This window comes from Mobula hypostoma, chromosome 15 (assembly GCF_963921235.1).
Source record: "Mobula hypostoma chromosome 15, sMobHyp1.1, whole genome shotgun sequence".
Lineage (NCBI taxonomy): Eukaryota > Metazoa > Chordata > Chondrichthyes > Myliobatiformes > Myliobatidae > Mobula > Mobula hypostoma.
Genome location: NC_086111.1, coordinates 10,950,855 through 10,977,492, shown reverse-complemented (window position 1 = coordinate 10,977,492; position 26,638 = coordinate 10,950,855). Strand labels below are relative to the sequence as shown.

The 26,638-nt window shown below is 43.5% G+C and overlaps 1 protein-coding gene across 3 annotated transcripts in view; it reads left to right on the top strand.

Annotated features, from left to right (window-relative positions):
- The window catches only part of usp4 (ubiquitin specific peptidase 4 (proto-oncogene)), a 122,826-nt gene that overhangs the window by 75,389 nt on the left and 20,799 nt on the right, over nucleotides 1–26,638 (top strand). For all 3 annotated transcript variants that reach the window (XM_063067729.1, XM_063067728.1, XM_063067727.1), the window contains 4 exons: nucleotides 3,960–4,066; nucleotides 11,386–11,637; nucleotides 17,636–17,706; nucleotides 26,296–26,411. In XM_063067729.1, coding sequence (XP_062923799.1) covers nucleotides 3,960–4,066; nucleotides 11,386–11,637; nucleotides 17,636–17,706; nucleotides 26,296–26,411 — 546 coding nt within the window. The remainder of the gene's footprint in view (nucleotides 1–3,959; nucleotides 4,067–11,385; nucleotides 11,638–17,635; nucleotides 17,707–26,295; nucleotides 26,412–26,638) is intronic.

The window sequence follows — 26,638 nt, the reverse complement described above, 5'->3', positions numbered from 1 at the left end:
GAGGCACCGCTCCTTGAAGATGTCTTGGATACTTTGGAGGCAGGTATCCAAGATGGAGCTGACTAATTTTACAACTTTCTGTGGCTTCTTTTAATCCTGTGCAGTAACAACAACCCCCCACCCCCCCCAAACCAACCCTCACCCACCCATACCAGGCAACTGTCAGAATGCTCTCCATAGTACATCTGTAGAAGCTTTCGAGGGTTCTTGAGTGACAAACAAAATCTCCTCAAACTCCTAATGAAAGATAGCTGTTGTCTTGCCGCCTTTATAGTTGCATTGATATGTTGGGACCAGGTTAGATTCTTCGAGATTTTGACACCCAGGAACTTGAAACTGCTCACTCTTTCCACTTCTGATACCTCTGAGGATTGGTTTCTGTTCCCTCGTCCTACCCTTTCTGAAGTCCACAATCAGCTCTTTGGTCTTACTGACATTGAGTTCAAGGTTGTTGCTGCAACACTGCTCCACCATCTGGTATATCTCGCTCCTGTAGGTCCTCTCTTCTCCATCTGAGATTCTACCAACAATGGTTTATCATCAGCAAATTTAAGATGGCATTTGAGCTATGCGTAGCTACACAGTCATGGGTATAGAGAGAGTAGAGCAGTGAGCTGAGCACGCATCCCTGAGGTGTGTATGTGTTGATTGTCAGCAAGGAGGTAATTGCAGTCTTCCATTTAGGAAGTTGGGGGACCCAATTGCGGAGGGAGATACAGAGGCCCAGGTTCTCTAGCTTATCAATCAGGACTAAGAATAATGATATTAAACACTGAGCTATAGTCAATGAGCAACATCCTGACATAGATATTTGTATTGTTGAAGTTTCTAAAGTCACATGAGAGCCATTGAGATTGCGTCTGCTGTAGATTTATTGTGGCGATGGGCAAATTGCAGTGGATCCAGGTCCTTGCTGAGGCAGGAGTTGATTCTGGCTATGACCAACCTCTCAAAGCATTTCATCACTGTAGATGTGAGCGTAACTGAACGATGGTCATTAAGGCAGCTCAACTCTGCTCCTCTAGGGCACTGATATAATTGTTCCCTTTTTGAACCAGGTGGGAATTTCAGACTGTAGCAATAAGAGGTTCAAAATGTCCTTGACATTTGGCACAGGTCTTCAGAGGTACGCCACTGGGGCTGGCCGTCTTGCAAGGGTTCACCTTGCTCCTGATAGGCAGCCTGACATTGGCCTCCGAGGTAGAGATCACTGGTGTAGCAGGGCTCTTCACAGCTATGGTTATATTTTCCCACTCGAAAGTGGACACAAGAAACATTGAGCTTGTCTGGTAGTGAAACATCGCTGCCATTCATGCTGTTTGGTTTCGCTTTGTAGGAAGTAAGGCCCTGCAAACCCTGGCAGACTTGACATACATCCGATGTTGCCTTCAACCTCATTCATTTCTTCGCTCTTGAAATAGCCCTCTGCAAGTCATACCTGGTTTTCTTGTGCAGGCCTGGGTCGCAAGACTTAAATGCCACGGATCAAATCCTCAGCAGACGATGAACCACCTGGTTCATCCACAGCCTTTGGTTTGGGAATGTACAGCATTTTCGTACACACTCATGCATACAAGTTTTAATGAAGTCGCAAACAACTGTAGCATACTGATCCAGATTTGAAGTTGAATTCCTGAATACAGTCCAGTCCACAGATTCAAAGCAGTCCTATAAGCGCTCCTGTGCTTCCTTTTTCCATACCTTCTTGGTTCTCACTACTGGTGCTGTAGTCTTCAGGGAGCAGAAGTACAGACAGGTGTTAAGTTTTGTCACGGTGGCATGAATACCATGTCATAACTGTATCCTCTTCATTACAGAACAAGAAAAAGTCAAGAAAATGAGCACATTTTCAATGGCAGGAGGGTGGAAGGGTGCAGAAAACAAAGGATATGTCTGTGAAGGAGACAGATTGTGTGGTGTAAGAGAGGGATGTGAAGATTTAATTGCAACCAAATTGCCTGGAAGAGGTGTCTAAAAGGTGATGAATGAATACATAGGAGAGAATTTAAAGGAAATAAAATAACTGTGATGCAGCAAACAGAAGCTGCAGAAAATCTGAAGTAAATAAATTCTTCAAGGATATAACTAGTGACATTAGGGACTTGGACTACACAGTAGTTTAGCACTTTGTGTAGCACTTTATAGCACCATCTGGAAGATTGGAGTTCAATTCCTGCTGCTGTCTGTGGGAGCTTGTCCAGTCTCCCTGTGACCACATGGGTTTCCTCTGGATGCTCTGGTTTCCTCCAACATTCCAAAGATGTGTGGGTTGGGTTACTGAGTTATGGCATCCTATGATGGCACCAGAAACATTATGACACTTGCAGTCCTCTGTCTTTGATAGTCATTGATGCAAACAATGCATTTCACTGTATGCTTTGATGTACGTGTGATAATTAAAGCTAATCTAAATCATCAAGCTGATGTAGTGGAACGCCTAGATTCTTGGCCCTAGAGTATTTGCTATTTATGTTAATGACCTCGGGGGAGGGGGTAGAATGACATGAAACTGGAGAAGATGCGTTGCAGTGATAAATTGGGTGACAAATGGTGTTCAATGTGGGGGGAATCAAACTAATTTAATTTGTGCTTTGGTTAGAATATTCTATAGACAGACAGACCTATGTAAATAGAGAAGGACTGGGGAACAGTGAAGCACTGAGGAATCTAGCTGCTGTTTTGTATAAATTGTGGAGTTGTTAGATGTGGCGAGTAATTCAGAAGGTAGGTGGAATATTGGCCTTTGTTGAAAGAGGTTGAAATATAGAATTGGGGAAGTGCCATCATCGAGGACATCTTCGAAAGGCAATGCCTCAAAAAGGTGGCATCCATCATTAAGGACATTCTCTTTACTACCATTCAAAAGGAGGTACAAGACCCTAAAGACACGCATTCAACGTCTTAGGAACAGCTTCTTCCCTTCTGCCATTGGATTTCTAAATGGCCAATGAACCAACCCATAAATGCTACCTCATTAATTTTGCACTACTTTTTTCAATGTATTGGTTATGTAATTTATTGTATATTTTATGTATTTCACTGTATTGCTGCCATAAAATAACAAATTTCATGACATATTTCAGTGATAATAAGAGCCTATGCTTATTACGTTACGTTATATGACAATGATTTGGATGACAATTGATGGCTTTGTGGCCAAGTTTGCAGACAATACAAAGGTAAGTGGAGAAGCAGGTAGTATTGAGGAACCAGAGGCTGCAGAAGGATTTGGACAGATTAAGAGGCTGGATAAGGAAGTGACAGATAATGGGATATAGTGTAAGGAAGTGTATAGTTATGCACTTCAGTAAAACAAAAGTGTAGACTATTTTCTAAGGCGGGCTAAAACTGAGGTGCAAAGGGACTTGGGAGTGCTCGTGCAGGACTCCCTGTTTGCACAGTGAGCATTCATTTTGAGAGGACAAGAACATAAATACAGAACTGTAATGCTGAGACTTTTAGGAGGCACCTCTGAGGTCTCACTTGGAGTATTATGATCAGCTTTGGGCCCCTTATCTTTGGAAGCATGTGCTGTCATTGGAGAGGGTTCAGAGGAAGTTCACAAGAATGATACCAGGATACAAGGTTTGTTGTATGAGGATTGTTTGATGGCTCTGGGTCTGTATTCACTGGAATTTAGAAGAATGGGGGGGAGGAATCTGATTGAAACCTATTGAATGTTGAATGGCTAGATGGAATGGATGTAGGAAGGGGGAAGGTTGACTCCTGTAGTAGGGAAGTCTTGGGCTAGATAGCCCATCCTCAGGGTAGAGGGATGTCATTGTATTGTGGAGATGAAGAGCATTTTCTTTAACTAGAGGGCAGGTCATTGGGTGTCTTTAAGGAAGAGGTTGATAGATTCTTGATTAGTCAGGGTAACTTGTGTTGTAAAATTAGTATATATAATGTCATGTAATTGGTTTAGTTAAAATACGTCACTTTTATTTTTCTCATTTCAGTCGTTATGTGAAACAAACTCACAAGGATGTAATTGAAAGCAATAACAGTGAAAGCCAGAGAACAGACAATGGTTTGTCTAATGAGCCAAATGGCATTGGTGATGAAGGTACTATTACATCATTCAGCATAATCCTTATTATAACAGACAGAATATACTTGTTGAACGAGCATAGCATAATGTTTCTTTCTGACACTATCAGTAATAGAGCTGGCCAAGTCCTGAAGAGTGTACCTTCCAGCCTGGCTGTGTTGGAGTTGATGAACAAACCAATGCAGGGATAAACCACTTGATCTTGATCTCACTCGCTGCCTTGCTTTTGAAGTCTGTGTTCCTGCTCCTCGATTCACAGTCCCTCACAGCTAAAATGCTGATTCCTTGCAGTTCTTCATTTTGTCAGTGCAAAAATTTCTTCTTATTCTTACTTTCTTTTTCAATCTCATAAATTTAATCATGCACCTGACTTCTTATGTGATACTTTTAATCAAAGGTCTTCTGATAATCAAAATAATACTGCTCTACTTCGTCTTGCATCCTCAAACAAGATTTCAGTGATATTTTCCACATACCCTGTTTCCACAAGTTTTACAATGAACTTTAGCATTCACTTCACCTTGATGGAATGCTAACGTTATCTCATTTACCCCCTCCATTCTTCTAGAATTATTCCACAATGTATAAGGACAAAAGAGTAGGCCATCTAACCTGTGGAAACTGCTCCGCCATTCAATAAGATCATGGCTGATCTGGCCAGGGACTTATCTCCACTTACCTGCCTTTTGCCCATAACTCTTAATTTCCCCTACTGTGCAACAGTCTGTCCAACCTTATATTTACTGAGGTAGCCTCCACTGCTTCATTGGGCAGAGAATTCCACAGCTTCATCACTCTCTGGGAAAAGCATCATCTCCATCCTAAATCTGCTTCCCCGAATCTTCCCTAGTTCTAGTCTCACCTACAAGAGGCTTTCCTGCCTCTTTTCTATCCCTTTCCTAATTTTATGTTTCTCATTCTTCTGAATTCCAGCGAGTACAGTCCCAAGCGACTCAATCTTTCCTCATAGTCTAACCCCCTCATCTTGAATTAACCCGGTGAACCTCCTCTCCATCGTCTCCAAACCCAGTGTATCCTCCTTCAATGAAGGAGACCAGAACTGCACACTGTACTCCAGGTGCTGCCTCACCAGTACCCTATACAGTTGCAACATAACCTCCCTTCTCTTAAGTTCTATCCCTCTAGCAATGAAGGTCAACATTCAATTTGCCTCCTTGATAGCCTGCTGCACCTGCAAGCCAACCTTTTGTGATTCATGCACAAGCACTCCCAAGTCCCTCTGCATAGTAGCATGCTTTAATTTTTTTTACCATTTAAATAGTAATCTGCTGTTTCATTTTTCCTTCCAAAGTGGATGTGTTGGCATTTACCAACATTGTACTCCATCTACCAGACCCTCGCCCACTTGCTTAACCTATCTATGTATCTCTACACTCTCCATATCTTCTGCACAATTTGCTTTTCCACTCAATTTAGTATCATCAGCAAATTTGGATACACGACACTCTGTCCCTTCTTCCAGATGGTTAATGTATATTGTGAACAGTTGTGGGCCCAGCACCAACCCCTGCAGCACACAGCTCACCACTGATTGCCAACCAGAGTAACACCCATGTGTCGCAACTCTCTGCTTTCTATTAGTTGATCAATCTTCTATCTATGCTAATGCATCACCCACAACTCTATACGTCCTTATCTTATTGATAAGTCTTTTATGCGGCACCTTATCGAACACCTTCTGGGAATCCCAAGTAAATAACGTCCATCTCTTTCCCTCTATCCACTGTGCTTGTTATATCCTCAAAGTACTCCAATAAGTTTATCAAACAGGACCTGCCTTTGCCTCATGGATCCATTTCTTTCCAGATGCCTCGCTATTTCTTTTTTAATGATGGTTTCAAGCATTTTCCCAACTACAGATGTTAAACTAACTGGCCTATAGTTACCTGCTTTATGCCCACATCCTTTTTTGATCAGTGGCGTGACAATCTGCCGGGACCTGCCTAGTCCAAAGAATTTTGGTAAATCATCACCAAAGCCTCTACTATAACTTGAGTCATTTCTTTTAGTGCCCTGGGATGCACTCCATTGGGACCAGGGGTCTTATCTATTTTCAGGCACACAAATTTGCTCAGCTCTACCTCTTCAGTGATATATAGAACTTTGGAAGATAACCACTAATATAGCTACAGTTCCCATGACCACCTCTGAAAAAGCGTATTAAGTACTCTTTTAATACATGCATTTATATACTATTAATAGTCTAGGATACAGTATTTTATTATTCTAGGATACAGTAATTTCTCAATTTTTAAAACCTTTCCCAACCTTATCCCATCTGCTTTAAATAAGACTTTGGCATCTACACCACTTTGTGGTGGACAATTACAAAGTATTCATATTCTTCTCCCTCCACACAGTTTACCCTTCTGGTTCCAAATAGGTGCAATTTTTTTGGAAGCACTAATAGCTGTATTATACTGCTATGATTGTTCAAAATTGTAATGCCATGAGAATGTGGGCAGCAGAATCAGCTTTGAATAGGTGCAGCAAAATATATACCTCATGGCAGTAAAACAATTTGGGATCCCTTTGTCAAATGGGTGTTTGCAATGCTATAGATTTTGATGGAACATGACTTCTGAACACCTTTTCCATTCTGATAGCAGCTATTCAGTGTAACAAACTAATTGATTTTTTTTTATCTTTATCAATCTCCAGCTTTATTGAAATTGTTACTAAATTTAATGTATAGAATAGTACAGCACAGTACAGGCCCTTTGGCCCACAATGTTGTGCCAACCCTCAAACCCTGCCTCCCATATAAGCCCCCACCTTAGATTCCTCCATATACCTGTCTAGTAGTCTCTTAAACTTCACAAGTGTACCTGCCTCCACCACTGATTCAGGCAGTGTATTCCACGCACCAACCACTCTCCGAGTAAAAAACCTTCCTCTATATCCCCCTTGAACTTCCCACCCCTTACCTTAAAGCCATGTCCTCTTGTATTGAGCAGTGGTGCCCTGGGGAAGAGGCGCTGGCTATCCACTCTATCTATTCCTCTTATTATCTTGTACACCTCTATCATGTCTCCTCTCATCCTCCTTCTCTCCAAAGAGTAAAGCCCCAGCTCCCTTAATCTCTGATCATAATGCATACTTTCTAAACCAGGCAGCATCCTGGTAGATCTCCTCTGTACCCTTTCCAATGCTTCCACATCCTTCCTATAGTGAGGTGACCAGAACTGGACACAGTACTCCAAGTGTGGCCTAACCAGAGTTTTATAGAGCTGCATCATCACCTCGCGACTCTTAAACTCTATCCCTCGACTTATGAAAGCTAACACCCCATGAGCTTTCTTAACTACCCTATCCACCTGTGAGGCAACTTTCAGGGATCTGTGGACATGTACCCTGAGATCCCTCTGCTCCTTCACACTACCAAGTATCCTGCCATTTACTTTGTACTGTGCCTTGGAGTTTGTCCTTCCAAAGTGTACCACCTCACACTTCTCCGGGTTGAACTCCATCTGCCACTTCTCAGCCCACTTCTGCATCCTACCAATGTCTCTCTGCAATCTTTGACAACCCTCTACACTATCTACAACACCACCAACCTTTGTGTCGTCTGCAAACTTGCCAACCCACCCTTCTACCCCGACATCCAGGTCATTAATAAAAATCATGAAAAGTAGAGGTCCCAGAACAGAACCTTGTGGGACACCTCTAGTCACAATCCTCCAATCTGAATGTACTCCCTCCACCACCACCCTCTGCCTTCTGCAGGCAAGCCAATTCTGAATCCACCTGGCCAAACTTCCCTGGATCCCATGCCTTCTAACTTTCTGAATAAGCCTACTGTGTGGAACCTTGTCAAATGCCTTACTAAAATCCATACTGCACTACCCTCATCAATATGCCTAGTCACCTCCTCAAAGAATTCTATCAGGCTTGTTAGACACGATCTGCCCTTCACAAAGCCATGCTGACTGTCCCTGATAAGACCATGATTCTCTAAATGCCTGTAGATCCTATCTCCAAGAATCACTGGTCTATAATTACCCGGACTAACCCTACTACCTTTTTTGAACAAGGGAACAACATTCGCCTCCCTCCAATCCTCTGGTACCATTCCCGTGGACAACGAGGACATAAAGATCCTAGTCAGAGGCTCAGCAATCTTTTCTCTCGCCTCGTGGAGCAGCCTGGGGAATATTCCGTCAGGCCCCGGGGACTTATCTGTCCTAATGTATTTTAACAACTCCAACACCTCCTCTCCCTTAATATCAACATGCTCCAGAACATCAACCTCACTCATATTGTCCTCACCATCATCAAGTTCCCTCTCATTGGTGAATACCGAAGAGAAGTATTCATTGAGGACCTTGCTCACTTCCACAGCCTCCAGGCACATCTTCCCACCTTTATCTCTAATCGGTCCTACCTTCACTCCTGTCATCCTTTTTTTCTTCACATAATTGAAGAATGCCTTGGGGTTTTCCTTTACCCTACTCGCCAGGGCCTTCTCATGCCCCCTTCTTGCTCTTCTCCGCCCCTTCTTAAGCTCCTTTCTTGCTTCCCTATATTCCTCAATAGACCCATCTGATCCTTGCTTCCTAAACCTCATGTATGCTGCCTTCTTCCACCTGACTAGATTTTCCACCTCACTTGTCACCCATGGTTCCTTCACCCTACCATTCTTTATCTTCCTCACCGGGACAAATTTATCCCTTGCATCCCGCAAGTTCTAGCCTTATAGCCTCATAATTTGCCTTTCCCCAATTAAAAATTTTCCTGTCCTCTTTGATTCTATCCTTTTTCATGATAATGCTAAAGGCCGGGGAGCAGTGGTCACTGTCCCCCAGATGCTCACCCACTGAGAGATCTGTGACCTGACCCGGTTTATTACCTAGTACTAGATCTAGTATGGCATTCCCCCTAGTCAGCCTGTCCACATACTGTGACAGGAATCCATCCTGGACACACTTAACAAATTCTGCCCCATCTAAACCCTTCAAACTAATCAGGTGCCAATCAATATTAGGGAAGTTAAAGTCACCCATGATAACAACCCTGTTATTTTTGCACCTTTCCAAAATCTGCCTCCCAATCTGCTCCTCTGTATCTCTGCTGCTACCAGGGGGCCTATAGAATACCCCCAGTAGAGTAACTGCTCCCTTCCTGTTCCTGACTTCCACCCATATTGACTCAAAAGAGGATCCTGCTACATTGCCCACCCTTTCTGTAGCTGTAATAGTATCCCTGACCAGTAATGCCACCCCTCCTCCCCTTTTTCCACCCTCTCTATCCCTTTTAAAGCACTGAAATCCAGGAATATTGAGAACCTATTCCTGCACTGATGCCAGCCAAGTCTCTGTAATGGCCACTACATCATAATTCCATGTATGTATCCAAGCTCTCAGTTCATCACCTTTGTTCCTGATGCTTCTTGCATTGAGGTACACACATTTCAGCCTTTCTACCTTACTGTGTTTACACCGTTTATTCTGCTTCTCTTTCCTCAAAACCTCTCTGTATGTTAGATCTGGCTTTAGTCCATTCACTTCTTTCACTGCTGTATCGCTCTGGGTCCCATCCCCCTCGCAAATTAGTTTAAACCCTCCCGAACCATGCTAGCAAACCTACCTGCAAGGATATTGCTCCCTCCCAAGTTCAGGTGCAACCCATCCAATCTGTATAGGTCCCACCTTCCCCAGAAGAGATCTCAATGATCTAAAAATCTAAAACCCTGTGCCCTGCACCAACTCCTCAGCCACGTATTCAACTGCCATCTCCTCCAATTCTTACCATCTCTGTCACGTAGCACTGGCAGCAATCCTGAGAATGTCACCCTTGAGGTCCTGTTCTTCAGCCTTCTGCCTAATTCCCAAAACTCACACTTCAGGACCTCATCCCTCTTCCTGCCTATGTCATTGGTCCCAACATGTATCACGACTTCTGGTTGCTTTCCCTCTCGTACCAGGATGTCGTGCACCTGGTCAGAGACATCCCGGACCCTGGCACCCGGGAGGCAACAAACCATGTGGGTGTCCTTCTCACGTCCACAAAATCTCCTGTCTGCTCCCCTGACTATAGAGTCTCCAATGACGACAGCTCTCCTCTTCTTCGTCCCACCCTTCTGCACCACAGGGTCAGACTCAGTGCCGGAGGCCCTGCCACCGTGGCTCACACCTGGTCGGTCGTCCCCACCAACAGTATCCAGGATGGTAAACTTATTATTCAGGGGAATGGCTACAGGGGTGCTCTGCACTACCTGTCTGCTCACCTTTGCTTTCCCACTCTGACTGTCACCCAATGACCTGCTTCCGACAGCCTAGGTGTGACTACCTCCCTGTAGCTCTCATCTATGACTGCCTCATTCTCCCTTATGAGTCAAAGGTCATCCAGCTGCTGCTCCAGATTCCTTACACGGTCTTCCAGATCACCCAGCCGTATGCACTTCTGGCAGATGTGACTGCGGGAGAGGGGCGTTCCCCCAAGACTGCCACATCTCACATGAGAGGCACATCACCGTCTCAGGAGACATTGTAAAAACTAACCGCGAGCTAGCTTGTCCTCTGCCTCTTCTCGTCGAAGCCTCTCGAGTCAAAGCCACAAAGCTCCACTCCCTCACTGGCCCACTCATGCACTGGCCGCTTCGCTTGAGCTATCCCTCTATTTATCTGTTTGAGCTTTTCAAAATGTTTGGTCACCTGACCTCGACTGCCCAATCAGCTGCTTTCTGCTGAGTCTGAGCTATTCAAATCTTGATTGTCTAATCAACAGCTTTCTGCTGATCTATTCAAATCTTGATTGACTTGATTGCACAGACCAACTGCCAAAACTACCAGAATCTCTCGAGTCAAAGCTCCACTCCTTCACTGGCCTACTCACGCACTGGCCGCTTTTTTGATGCATATGTAAATTATTTTGTTTACTAAATTTACTATATAAAAGGTTTTATTTAATTGTGGAAAACTTTGTGGTTTTCTTATTTCTAGTTGATTGTATGCACATGAAAAATTGAGAGAAGTTATCTATAATTGAAATTATCTTTGGGTAAGAGAGCATAGAAATGACTTAATATTAACAAATAATTTTCTGCTGCCATTTTAGGTTATAAATTATGACCTCACAATCTGAAGATTCAGTTTCAAGGACTCTTTCAACTCATATTCTCAGTATTATTTATTTGCTTTATTTTTGCGATTTGTCTTATTTTCAACATTCTGTATTTCTTTCTTCCTGTAAATGCCTGCAAAAAATGAATCTCAAGGTAGTATATGTTGACATTTATGAGCTTTGATAATGAATTTACTTTGAACCTTTTAGTCATTATTAATTCATTCAGCTAATTATTTTGCATCCTGTAGGTGAGGAGGAGATGGATCTTCAAAATGTGCTGGGACATAATGGGGAACCTGGTTCGGAACCAGAAAACAGCCACTCTGGTGGCTCTGCAGCTGATGAGCGTAATACGATGGAAAATGGGCCCAGCAAGCACACCACCAAAGAAGAGTCACACAACTATAGAAAGAAACTATTCACCTTCAATTTGGTGAATGCTTATGGTACCTCAGATTTCAGCTCGATTGCAGAAGATGGAACGTTTCTCAAGTTGAACTGTAAGTCCAAGTTTTACGATTAAATTCAGAGTAAGAAATAGGGTTCAAAGCCAATTGGACCTTTTCTCGGTTCCTTAATTTCTTAAGGAAGATACTGAAGTTTAAATGATTAAAGCAATATATATGTTTGTGAGACTTTGGAGCACTGGAAGCAGAGTATCTGAATATTTTTAAGGCAGAGATGGATAGATATTTGATAAGCAAGGAGATGAAGGTTTACCACAGGTAGAAAAAAATTCTGAGTTGATCAGCTGTGGTCCTATCAAATGGCTCTGCATGCTTGGCTAACTCCTACTTCTAAACTTTCTCTTGTTAAATAATATTTGAAGGCTTTACACCTTTTATGAACTTGCTGAAAATCATACAATATTGATAAAGGGCATATCTTGTTCAATAATCTTATCTCCTAATAGATATTTTACAGCCTGCACCATTAAACATATGTATTGTAATATTAGCATTGTAGTGTATTTAATTGTCATGCTGTGAAATTTATTAAACATGTTCTTGTTGTGATAGCTGCTCCTAAGAGAGTTGCTACATTTTACCAAATTCTAATTCTCTCCTTCCATCACTTTGCATTTCAGTGATGTACAGAATAGATACAGGCCCTTCAGCCCAACAAATTTACACTAGCCTTTAACCACTCATGTACAATAATCCACCACCTTTACCGGCAGCCCATTCCACGCACTCATCACTCTCTGCATAAAAAACTTACCCCTGACATCACCTCTGTACCTACTCCCCAGCGCCTTAAACCTGTGTCCTCTTGTGGCAACCATTTCAGCCCTGCGAAAAAGCCTCTGATTATCCACACGATCAATGCCTCTCATCATCTTATACACCTCTATCAGGTCACCCATCATTCTCCGTCGCTCCAGGAGAAAAGGCCGAGTTCACTCAACCTGTTTTCATAAGGCAACCTCCCAAATCCAGGCAACATCCTTGTAAATCTCCTCTGCACCCTTTCTATGGCTTCCACATCCTTCCTGCAGTGAGGTAACCAGAACTGAGCACAGTACTCCAAATGGGGTCTGACCAGGGTCCTATATAGCTGCAACATTACCTCTCAGTTCCTGAATTCAGTTCCACGATTGATAAAGGCCAATACACCATATGCCTTCTTAACCTGCGCAGCTGCTTTGAGTGTCCTATGGACTCGAACCCCAAGATCCCTCTGATCCTCCACATTGCCAAGAATCTTACGATTAATACTATATTCTGCTATCATACTCCATCTGCCACTTCTCAGCTCAGTTTTGCATCCTATCGATGTCCCACTGTAACCTCTGACAGCTCGCCACACAATCCACAATACCCCTAACCTTTGTGTTAACAGCAAATTTACTAACCCATCCTCCACTTCCTCTTCCAGGTCATTTATAAAAATCACGAAGAGTAAGGGTCCCCGAACAGATCCCTGAGGCACACCACTGGTCACCAACCTGCATGCGGAATATGACCCTTCTACAACCACTCTTTGCCTTCTGTGGGCAGGCCAGTTCTGGATCCACAAAGCAATGTCCCCTTGGATCCCATGCCTCCTTGCTTTCTCAATAAGCCTTGCATGGGCTACCTTATCAAATGCCTTTTTGAAATTCATATACACTACATCCACTGCTTTTCCTTCATCAATCTGTTTAGTCGCATCCTCAAAAAATTCAATCAGGCTCGTAAGGCATAACCTGCCTTTGACAAAGCCATGCTGACTACTCCTAATCATATTATACCTCTCCAAATGTTCATAAATCCTGCCTCTCAGGATCTTCTCCATCAACTTACCAACCACTGAAGTAAGACTCACTTGTCTATAATTTCCTGGGTTATCTCTGCTCCCTTTCTTGACTAAAGAAACAATCCTCCGGAACCTCTCCCATCCCCATTGATGATTCAGAGATCATCGCCAGAGACTCAGCGATCTCTTCCCTCGCCTCCCACAGTAGCCTTGGGTACATCTCATCCGGTCCTGGCGACTTATCCAACTTGATGCTTTTCAAAAGCTCCAGCACATCCTCTTTCTTAATATTTACGTGCTCAAGCTTTTCAGTCTGCTGCAAGTCTGCACTACGATCACCAAGAATCTTTACCATAGTGAATACTGAAGTAAAATATTCAAGTACCCCTGCTACTTCCACCGTTTCCATACACACTTTCCCACTGCCACACTTGATAGGTCCTACTCTTTCACGTCTTATCCTCTTGCTCTTCACATACTTGTAGAATGCCTTGGGGTTTTCCTAAATCCTGCCTTCAAGGCCTTCTCATGGCCCCTTCTGGTTCTCCTAATTTCCTTTTTAAGCTCCTTCCTGTTAGCCTCATAATCTTATAGATCCCTAACATTACCTAACTCTCTGATCCTTTTGTAAGCTTTCCTTTTCTTCTTGACTAGATTTGTTACAGCCACGGTTCCTGTACCCTACCATAACTTACCTGTCTCATTGGAACGTATCTATGCAGAACTCCACACAAATATCCCCTGAACATTTGCCACATTTCTTCTGTACTTTTCCCTGAGAACATCTGTTCCCAATTTAAGCTTCCAATTTCCTGCCTGATAGCCTCATAATTCCCTTTACTCCAATTAAACGCTTTTCTAACTTGTCTGTTCCTATCTCTCTCCAATGCTATTGTAAAGGAGATAGAATTATGATCACTATCTCCAAAATGCATTCCCACTGTGAGATCTGACACCAGACCAGGTTCATTTCCCAATACCAAATCAAGTACAGCCTCTCCTCTTTCAGGCTTATCTACATATTGTGTCAAGAAACCTTCCTGAACACACCTAACAAACTCTACCTCTTTTGCCTCCCTCCCTGTCCTTTCTGAAACATCTAAATCCCAGCACTTGAAGTAACCATTCCTGTGTCTGAGTCGTCCAAGTCTTTGTAATAGCTCCAAGTATTGATCCACACTCTAAGCTTATCTGCTTTGTTCACAATACTCCTTACGTTAAAATAGACACATCTCAAGCCGTCCATCTGAGTACGTCCCTTCTCTTATCACCTGCGTATCCTCCCTCACACACTGTCTCCAAGCTTTCTCTATTTGTGAGCCAACCGCCTCTTCCCCAGTCTCTTCAGTTTGGTTCCCACCCCCGAACAATTCTAGTTTAAACTCTCCCCAGTAGCCTTAGCAAACTTCTCCGCCAGGATATTGGTCCCCCGGTTTTCAAGTGCAACCTGTCCTTTTTGCACAGGTCACACTTGCCCCAAAAGAGATCCCAATGATCCAGAAATCTGAATCCCTACCCCCCGCTCCAATCCCTCAGCCACGCATTTATCCTCCACCTCATTCTATTCCTATACTCACTGTCGCATGGCACAGGCAGTAATCCTGAGATTACTACCTTTGCAGTCCTGCTTCTCAACTTCCTTCCTAACTCCCTGTGGTCTTTTGTCAGGACCACTTCCCTCTTCCTACCTATGTCATTGGTACCAATATATGCCATGTTCTCCCTCCCACGGCAGGATACCTTGGACGCAATCTGAAACATCCTGGACCCTGGCACCTGGGAGGCAAACTACCATCTGAGTTTCTTTCCTGCATCCACAGAATCGCCTGTCTGACCCCCTAACTATAGAGTCCCCTATCACTATTGCCCTCCTCTTCCTTTCCTTACCCTTCTGAGGCACAAGCAGGACTCTGTGCCAGAGGCACGACCACTGTTGCTTCCCCCAGGTAGGCTGTCCCTCCAACAGTACTCAAACAGGAGTAGTTATTGTCAAGGGGTACAGCCACAGGAGTACTCTCTAGTACCTGACTCTTCCCCTTCCCTCTCCTGACTGTTACCCACTTGTCTGTCTCCCGTGGCCCCGGTGTGACCACCTGCCTATAACTCGTGTCTCTCACCTCCTCGCTCTCCCTGACCAAACAAAGGTCATCGAGCTGCATCTCCAGTTTTCTAACGCGGTCCCTTAGGATCTGCAGCTCGACACACCGGGTGCAGATATGGCTGTCCGGGAGGCTGGGAAACTCCAGGACCTCCCATATCTGACACCGAGCTCAGAAAACCGGCCTCACACACACACTACTTCCTTTCCGCAATTAACGCAGGTAAACCTACCTCAGCTCGTAACCACCTAAGCCCGTTGAGTCAAAGCCCTATAACCCTGCCACCTCTCACTCCGCTGCCCACTGGATATTTTAAACTTTTCCTGCTCTACTGGCTGATGTCACGCGCCTGCGCAGTCTTGCCTCTCTTTTATCCCAAGTAGTAAAACTGCCTTCGCTCCAAAAATCCTTAGCTGTTCCTCTGGCAGCCTTCTTGCTCCAAATTTTAAAATGTGTGACAGCTTCTGACTGTAGTTACTTTTGTTACATTTAAACGTTTCACCTGGAGCAGCGCCAAGTAATTGTAATCTGCTGGACATGTTACAAGCATTGCAGAATGTTAAATTTATTTTTCTGCGATACTGTGCAAAAGTCTTAAGCACCTTAAACTTTTAATATAAATTTTGTTTTACATTTTTTTTGTCTTCTATAGTGTGTCAGTAGAAAAGAGCAAATTTTAGATTTCTGAACATTCATTTTCAAAAAATTTAAATGTTAGAGAAATGTTTGTATTTTGTTAAAGAAAGTAATATATTAAGTAATAGACCATTTTTCAAATAAAAACTTATTACTTTGTAGGTATACACAGCCCAGTGCATGATTGAACAAAGATATCAAACAGGTGCTAATGATCCAATGACATAATTAGTTGAAACACCTGAACTGATTAACTAAAACAAAAATGGATGTAGAAGGAATGAAACTTCATGAAGGACAACCAAACTAAACAGTGAGGTTGTGGCAGATCTGACAGTTTAACCTTCAAATCATCAATTCTTACACAATGGCAAGACGCAAGGTGGCAATCGTGCATCAGCAAGCTCTCACAAGCAGAAATTTTGCAGCAGATATGAGTTTCAAGATATGCTGTCCAAGCTGTTCTGAAGAAACACAAACTGTCAAGGTTAAGGACCAGAAACACAATGGTCGACCGTGGAAACAAGCACAGCAGAAGAGGGATACATCACACTGAGATCCCTTCTAAATCAGGAAGATATCCAGCCCTGCTATCAACTCTGAACTCTCAGAAAGCTACATTCCAGAGATGTCTTGTCAGAAGTGGTCTTCATGGAAGAGTTGGTGCCAAAAAGCCATTCTTTTGAAGTGGAAACAAAGCTAGGTGACTCACCTATGCACAAAAACACAAGGACTGGCGTGCTGAACAATGGCAGCAAGTGCTCTGGGCTAACAAGTTAAAATTGAACGTTTTTGGCTCAAACAGGAGGCAGTTTGTCCGTAGAAGACCTAGAGAGCACTATTTGGATGAGTGCAGCTAACAGTGAAACATGACGGAGGTTCCCTGCAAGTTTGGGGCTGCATTTCTGCAAATGAGTGGTGGTCTGGTCAGCATTAGTGGAATATTCAATGCTGAGAAGTACAAGCAGATTTTCATCCATCAGCTGTCCGATTTATCCGACTAATTCAGCAGCAGGACAATGAGCCCAATTACGTGGCCATGGTCATAAAGAAACAAGGAGTTCTACAACAAATGGTTTGGCTTCCACAGAGCCCTGATCACTACATCGTCAAGGCTGTGTGGGATTACCTGGATAGAGAGAAGCAAGTGAAATAGCGAGAGATAGCAGAAGGCTGTGACAAGTTCTCCAAGATGCTTGGAACAAATTACCAGCCAATTTTCTTATAAAACTGCACGATAGTGTACCTAAGAGAATTGATGCAGTTTTAAAGGCAGAAGTGGTCACACCAAATATTGATTTGATTTAGTTTTTAATTTACTGTTCTTTATAAGAGTTTTTTTTATTTTTAGTGAATTTTCATTTCATTATTTTTGAAAGCATCTTTGTTTTACAGAATGTTTTTTACATGTGCCTAAGACTTTTGTACAGTACTATATATAATCTTACCAAACTAACTCAAAAAGTCAGCAATTAAATTAAGGCTCTTGGTGTGACTTATCTAAATTTGTGATTATTTTTCCCAGCACATTCCACGGTTGCTCTTGACTGGGATCCTGAAGTTAAAAAGTTGTACTATGATGATCAAGAAGCTGAGGTAACTATACTTTGGTAAATTGAGAGCACCATTACAAAAAACTGAATGTATTTTTCTCTGAGTGAGGAGGAGCCCAGCAATTAAAACAGATTGCTTAGGAGAGACCAAAAACATGATAAATAACTTAGTAGGCTGTTAAGAGTCAAGCAGTAGTTTTGATTTTTAAAAAATGGAGATAATTTTGTGTCAATGAAATAAATGGAAGACTGCACCATGAAGCAAATTTCATCACCAATCTTGATTGTAAAACCATGAGACATAGGAACAGAATTAGGCCATCTGACCCATCAATTCTGCTCCCTTCCATCAAGGCTGACTTATTATCAACCCCATTCTTTTGCCTTCTCCCCATAACCTTTGACGCCCTTACTGATCAAGAACCTATCAACTTGCACCTTTAGCATACCCAATGACTTGGCCTCCACAACATCTGTAGTAATGAATTTCAAATCACCATCTGGTTAAAGAAATTACTCCTCATCTCTGTTTTAAAGAGATGACCTATGCTGGTCCCTAGTCTCTCCTAATAATGGAAACATCCATTCTGTCTAGGCCTTTCAGTGTAACATCACAACATTAGTACAGTCACAGAATATGAAAGCAGCCCTTCAGCCCGTTTATGTGCCAACCATAACTGGCATAGGACTATTTGTCTGCTAGAGCTATCTCACGTAAAACTGCTTTATCTCTATTTTTAGACCATAAGATGTAGGAGCAGAATTGGGCTACTTGGCCCATGGGGCCTGCTCTGCCATTTCATCGTGGCTGGTTTATTCTTCTCAGCCACAATCTCATGCCTTCTTGGTATTGATCTGATGCCCGACCCAATTGACAGCCTGGGCCCCTGGCAGCTGGAAGTGGCAGTGGAGCCTCCCCCGTTACTCGGCCCGACCCGGAGCATCCGACAACGCGACCCGCCGATCGATCCCCGAGGGATGCATCCATCAACCTCAAAGAGCTGACAACAACACACTGCATCGATGGAAACCTGGAAAGATGCACCGAGGAAGCGTGAGAAAAGAGCTGGGCTGCTATTCAGATTGAAGCTGAGGGGCTTCAGGGTCCCTATGCCCACCATCCTACTAGCTAATGTGCAAGCCATAGAGAAGAAGGTGGATGATCTTAAAGGGAGACTCACCTACTGCAGGGAGATGCAGAACTGCTGTGTATTCTGTTTCACCGAGATCTGGCTCTCCCCTGCCACCCCCAACTGTGCCATCCGACCGGAGGGATTTTCGATCCATCGGATGGACTGCACGGCGTCTTCGGGCAAGACGAGTGGAGGTGGTGTCTGCCTACTGATCAACACTGCATGATGCTCGGACACAGTGGCACTGACAAGCTCCTGCAGCCCAGACCTGGAACACCTGTCGGTGAAGTGTTGTCCCTACTATCCGCCACGGGAATTCACCTCGGTCATACTGACAGCGGTCTACATTCCCCCCAGGCGGATGTGGAGTGTGCTCTGAACATACTGTATGCCAACATCAGTGAACTTGAGACCAGGTATCCGGAGGCTTTGCTCGTTACAGCTGGGGACCTTAACCAGGCCAACCTCAGAAAGGCGCTGCCAAAGTTATACCAACATGTCTACTGCCCCACTAAAGGCCCGAATATACTTGACCACTGCTACACAGCAGTCAAGGATGCCTACCATTCCGTCCCACGACCTCACTTCAGAAAATCGGGCCATCAGGCTGTACTCCTCCTCCCAGCTTACAGACAGAAACTGAAGCGGGAGGTCACGATGTCAAAAGTAGTGTCATGTTGGACGGAGGAAACGGATGATGAGGTCCTCCGTGACTGCTTTGAATTGGTGGACTGGTTAGTATTCAAGGGCTCGGCAGCTAAGCTGGATGAGTATGCCTTAGCTGTCACAGACTTCATTTGGAAATGCACGGAGGATTGTGTGTCTCACAGGACGATCCGGGTATTCCCTAATCGGAAACTTTGGATGAATTATGAGGTCAAGTCTCTTTTAAAGGCTAGAGCTGCAGCTTTTAGGTCCGGGGATACCAGTCGCTACATGGAATCCAGGCGTGAACTCCAGAAAGCCATTAAGGGCGCCAAGAAGCAATATCGAGCCAAGTTGGAAGCCCAGGCTAACCAGAGGGATGCCAGTAGACTATGGCAGGGTCTAAATGAGATCACTGGGCACAAAAAAAAGGCTGGAAATATCAGTAACTGTGGCGCTTCTCTTCCTGACGAACTTAACGTATTCTACGCAAGATTCAAACAGAAGAGGAGCGTCCCACTCCCTCAGATGAACCGGACCTGGTGGCATCGAGATTCATCATCACCGAGGAGGACGTTAGAAGGGCCTTCCTGAAGATAAATCCAAGGAAGGCGACGGGCCCAGATGGCGTCCCAGGACGGGTTCTCCGGGCCTGTGCAAGCAAGCTAGCTGGAGTGTTTGCTGACATCTTCAACTGCTCCTTGCTTCAGTCTAAGATCCCCTCATGTTTTAAGAAAGCAACGATAATCCAAGTGCCAAAGAAGAGCAAGGTGGCATGCCTGAATGACTATCGACCTGTGGCTCTGACATCAATTGCTATGAAGTGCTTCGAGAGATTGGTTATGGCACACATCAACAGCCTACCGGTCAACCTCAACGCTTTGCAATTTGCCTACTGGAGCAACAGGTCAACGGCAGATGCCATCTTTCTGGCCCTACATTCTTCCTTAGAACACCTGGAGAATAAAGACGCATACGTAAGGCTCCTTTTCATTGACTACAGCTCTGCCTTTAATACCATCATTCCAAATAAGCTAAGCTCCAGAACCTGGGCCTTAGCACTCAGATCTGCAGCTGGATCTTCAACTTCCTCACAGACAGGACCTAGGCTGTAAAAATAGGGGACAAGCTCTCTGCTACAATCACTCTGAGCACCAGTGCCCCACAAGGCTGTGTACTCAGCCTCCTGCTGTACTCACTATACACCCATGATTGTGTAGCCAAGTTTCCATCAAACTCAATATATAAGTTTGCTGATGACACAACAATTGTAGGCCGTATCTCGGGTAATGATGAGTTTGAGTACAGAGAGGAAATTAAGAACCTGGTGGCATGGTGCGAAGACAATAATCTATCCCTCAACGTCAGCAAGACGAAGGAATTGGTTGTTGACTACCCAATTTACATCGGTGGTGTGCAAGTGGAACAGGTCAAAAGCTTTAAGTTCCTCGGGGTCAATATCACAAATGACCTGACTTGGTCCAACCAAGCAGAGTTCACTGCCAAGAAGGCCCACCAGCGCCTTTACTTCCTGAGAAAACTAAAGAAATTTGTCCTGTCCCTTAAAACCCTCCCTAATTTTTATAGGTGCACAGTAGAAAGCATTCTTCTAGGGTGCATCACAACATGGTATGGAAGTTGTCCTGTCCAAGACCAAAAGAAGCTGCAGAAGATCGTGAACACGGCGCAGCACATCACACAAACCAATCTTCCGTCCCTGAACTCACTTTACACCGCACGCTGTCGGAGCAGTGCTGCCAGGATAACCAAGGACACGACCCCCCCAGCCAACACACTTTTCGTCCCTCTTCCCTCCGGGAGAAGGCTCAGGAGCATGGAGACTCGTACGGCCAGATTTGGGAACAGCTTCTTTCCAACTGTGATAAGACTGCTGAACGGATCCTGACCCGGATCTGGGCCGTACCCTCCAAATATCCGGACCTGCCTCGCAGTTTTTTTGCACTACCTTACTTTCCAGTTTTCTATTTTCTATTTATGATTTACAATTTAAATTTTTAATATTTACTAATTTTTACTATTTTTATTATTTAATATTTGTAATCCAGGGAGTGGGAAGCACAGAATCAAATATCGCTGTGATGATTGTACGTTCTAGTATCAATTTGTTTGGCGACAATAAAGTATAAAGTATTTTTGTTTTAAGAATGTTCAATGTGTGAAAGAAATACATAAATAAATTATTTCTTGCGGTTCTGAATTTGGTTACCTTTGAAACATTTCTTGAAGTTTCGCTAAGTTCAGCTTTGTCACTGAATCAGTATTCACAGGAGATTCATTATTTGGTTGTAACTATTCATTTTTAATGGCTTTTTATTTTAGTCAACATGTACAGCTGGCACGTGTGGCCACGTGGCCAAGTGCTTAAGGCATTGGACTAGCAACCTGAAGGTCGTGAGTTTGAGCTCCAGCCAAGTGTTGTGTCCTTGAGCAAGGCACTTAATCACACATTGCTTTGCGGCAACACTGGTGCCAAGCTGTATGGGTCCTAATGCCCTTCCCTTGGACAACATTGGTGTTGTGGAGAGGGGAGACTTGCATCATGGGCAACTGCTGGTCTTCCATACAATCTTGCCCAGTCCTGTACCCTGGAGAGTGAAGACTTTCCAGGCGCAGATCCATGGTCTCACAAGACTAACGGATGCCTTAAGAGCTGGCAAGTTGATTAACCTGCTTCAGTTGACCCCTAATTAATATTTTAAGACCTACTAAAGAGATAGAAACTATTTTAAAAAGAGATGTTTATTAAAAATCAAGAAGTCCAGAAAATTAATTCTTGCAAAAAAGCACAAATGAGTCTATTTTAATGCTGACCATAAAAATCATTAAATTTGGGTCCCTAAATTATCATAAAATACAGGAGCAGAAGTAAGCCATTCGGCCCATCAAGTCCACTCTGCTATTCAGTCAATTCTTCCAGTCATCCCCACTCCCCTGCCTTCACCCCATTCCCTTTGATACCCTGGCTAATCAAGAACCTCTGCCTTAAATACACCCAATGACTTGGCCTCCACAGCTGCTCGTGGCAACAAATTCCACAGATTTGCCACCCTTTGATTAAAGTAATTTCACCGCATCTCAGTTCTAAATGGATGTTTTTCAATCCTGAAGTCGTGCCCTCTTGTCCTAGAATCCCTTATCATGGGAATTTGCCATATCTAATCTGTTCAGGCCTTCTAACATTCAGAATGTTTCTATGAGATTCCCCCTCATTCTCCTGAACTCCAGGGAATACAGCCCAAGAGCTGACAGACATTTCTCATACAGTAACCCTTTCATTCCTGGAATCATTCCTATAAATCTTCTCTGAACCTTCTCCAATGTCTGTATATCCTTTCTAAAATAAAAAGCCCAAAATTGCACACAATACTCCGTATGGTCTCACGAGTGCCTTACAGAGCTTCAACATCACCTCCCTGCTCTTGTATTCTATACCTCTAGAAATGAATGCCAGCATTACATTTGCCTTTTTCACAACCGACTCAACCTAGAGGTTAACCTTTAGGGTATCTTGCACGAGGACTCCCAAGGCCCTTTGCATCTCTGCATTTTGAATTCTCTCCCCCATCTAAATAATGGTCTCCCATTTATTTCTTCCACCAAAGTGCATGACTATACACTTTACAACATTCTATTTCATTTGCCACTTTTTTGCCCAGACCCCTAAACTATCTAAGTCTCTATGCAGGCTCTCTGTTTCCTCAACAATAGCCGCTCCTCCACCTGTCTTTGTATCATCGTCAAATTTAGCCACAAATCCATTAATACTGTAGTCCAAATCATTGACATACATCGTAAAAATCAGCGGTCCCACCACTGACCCCTGTGGAACTGCACTGGTAACCAGCAGCCAGCCAGAATAGGATCCCTTTATTCCCACTCTCTGTTTTCTGCCGACCAGCCAATGCTCCACCCATGCTAGTAACTTCCCTATAGTTCCATGGGCTCTTATCTTGTTAAGCAGCCTCATGTGTGGCACCTTGTCAAAGGCCTTCTGAAAATCCAAGTGATCTATGTCTACTGCGTCTATCCTGCTTGTAATTTAGATTAGATTAGATTATGAGGACACTCAGTCCTCGTTTATTGTCATTTGGAAATGCATGCATTAAAAAATGATACGATGTTCCTCCAGAAAGATATCACAGAAACACAGGACAAACAAAGACTAAAACTGAAAAGCCACATAATTATAACATGTAGTTACAACAGTGCAAAGCGATACCGTAATTTGATAAAGAGCAGACCATGGGCACGGTAAAAAAAAGTCTCAAGTCCCGATAGCCCCATCATCTCACGCAGACGATAGAAGGGAGAAACTCTCCCTGCCATGAACCCCCAAGTGCCTCAAACTTGCCGATGCATTGGAAGCACCCAACCGCAGCCAACTCTGGGTCCATCCAAAATTTCGAGCCTCTGACCAGCCCACCAACACCGACCACCAAGCACCATCTCTGCCGAGTGTTTCGACCTTGCCCTGGCCGCCAAGCAACAAGCAAAGCCAAGGACTCAGGGCCTTCCCCTCCGGAGATTCTGGATCACACAGTAGCAGCGGCAGTGAAACAGGCATTTCAGAAGTTTCAACAGATGTTCCTCCGTGCTCTCACGTCTGTCTCCATCAAAACAGGATTGTGTATGGCACCCTACTTGATAAATAACAGATATCATTCACCGGAGTGGCCGCTGCAGGCTGCGTCGTGCCGCCATGTTCTCCTCCTCCAATTTCCTCAAAGAATTGCAGTAGATCTGTCAGGCAGGATTTTCCTTTCAGGAAACCATGCTGGCTTTGGCCGATCTTGTCATGTGCCTCCAGGTGCTCTGTAATCTCATCCCTAACAATCGATTCCAACAACTTCCCAACCACTGATGTCAGGCTAACAGGTCTATAGTTTCCTTTCTGCTGCCTCCCACCTTTTTTAAATAGCGGAGTAACATTTGCAATTTTCCTGTCATCCGATACAATGCCAGAATTTATCGATTCTTGAAAGATTACTGTTAATGCCTCCGCAGTCTCTCCAGCTACTTCGTTCAGAACCTGAGGGTGCATTCCATCAGGTCCAGATTTATCCACCTTCAGACCCTTAAGCTTCCTGAGCACCTTCTCAGTCATAATTTTCACTGCACAAACTTCACCTCCCTGACATTCTTGAATGTCTGGTATACTACAGACGTCTTCTACTGTGAAGACTAATGCAAAATATGCATTCAGTTCCCCTGCCATCTCTGCATCTCTCATTACAATATCTCCAGCGTCATTTTGAATTGGTTCTGTATCTACCCTCAACTCTCTTTTACCCTTCATAAACCTCAAAAACGCTTTTAGTATCTTCTTTGATATTAGTCTCCAGCTTCCTTTCATAATTCATCTTTTCCTTCCTAATGACCTTCTTAGTTTCCATCTGCAAGTTTTTAAAAGCTTCCCAATCCTCTATCATCCCACTAGCTCTGGCTTTCTTGTATGCCTTCTCTTTTGATTTTACTTTGGCTCTGACTTCACTTGTCGACCACGGTAGTGTCCTTCTTCCCTTCGAAAATTTCTTCTTATTTGGAATATATCTATCTTGCACTTCCCTCATTTTTCGCAGAAACTCCAGCCATTGCTGCTCTGCTGTCCTTCCTGCAAATGTCCCTTCCAACCAACTTCGGCCAGTTTCCCTCTCATGCCATTGTAATTTCCTTTATTCCATTGAAATACCGACACATTAAATTTTATTTTTTCCCTCTCAAATTTCAATGTGAACTCGATCATATTGTGATCACTGTTTCCTCAGGGTTCCTTAACCTTAAACTCTCTTATCATCTCCGGATCATTGCACAATAGCAAATCCAGCACAGCCAATCCCCTGGTGGGCTCAACAACAAGCTGTTCTAAAAAACCATTCTACAAACTCTCTCTCTTGAGATCCAGTACTGACCTGGTTTTCCCAATCCACTTGCATGTTAAAATCCCCAACGATATTCATGACATTGCCCTTCTGACACCTTTTCTATCTCCAGTTGTAATTTGTAATCCATATCCCAGTTGCTGTTTGGAGGCCTGTATGCAACTGCCATTAGGATCCTTTTACCCTTGCCATTTTTTAACTCAACCCATTGAGACTCTACACCTTCCAATCCTAAGTTATCTCTTTATAATGATTTAATATTATTTCTTATACACAGAGCCACACCATCCCCTCTGCCTACTAACCTATCTTTCTGATACAACATATATTCTTGGATGTTCAGCTCCCAATGGCAGCCATCCTTTAGCCAAGTTTCAGAGATGGCCACAGTGTCAGGCTTGCCAATCTGTAGCTGAATTTCAAGATCATCCATTTTGTTCCTTATGCTGCGTGCATTCAAATATAATACTTCCAGTTCAGTATTTGTTGCTTTCTGTTTTAACTGCACTGCACCTCTGTTGCCCTGTAACTCATGCCACTGGCTATGATTAAGCCTCATCTCCTGCCTGTTCTTTCTATAATCTCTGCTGCATGTTATCTTTGATTTATTTCTGTTTTCCCCTTCCTCAACCCTATCACTTCAATTCCTACCCCACTGCCAAATTAGTTTTAACCCTCCCCGATTGTGACGATTTTGACATTTCCAATAGCTTTGACATGGTGATCTGTATTGTGGTTGTTGTCTCTTATCCAGGATTTATATATTCATGAGAAGGTTCAGAGAGAAGTCTCAATGTATAAGTATAACTATTCTGTCATTGAATAGTTGTATTAAATTACTGTTAAAAATAGTGATGTCTTTGTGATCTTGTTCATCTTCATTTGCGAAGTATTCGGATAAAAGTACTTGGGTACCACTTCGTCAAATGTGATTTTTTTTTTCTCTTTTTCCAGGCATATGACAAGCATGAAAGTATGTCCCAGTCTCAGAAGAAGAGAAGCTCAGTTGCACTGAAAGATTGTATCGACTTGTTTATTACAATGGAAGTATTGGGAGAGCATGATCTTTGGTTCGTATAGCTGCTTTTTTTTTAATCCTCTCAATCCCCTCTGCTTTTTCCTCCCATTTGCTTTTAAGTAGAATTGAAGCACACTAAAATGCAAATAAAATAGTAAATAGTCTTTGCCCAGTCATCTGGTACAGCATCTCTGGCTGACTGTACCACCATATTGAGATATGTGGCTAAAGGTTTATTAACTGCAGAAAACTTTAAGATTAGACTTCCTTTTGCTGCAT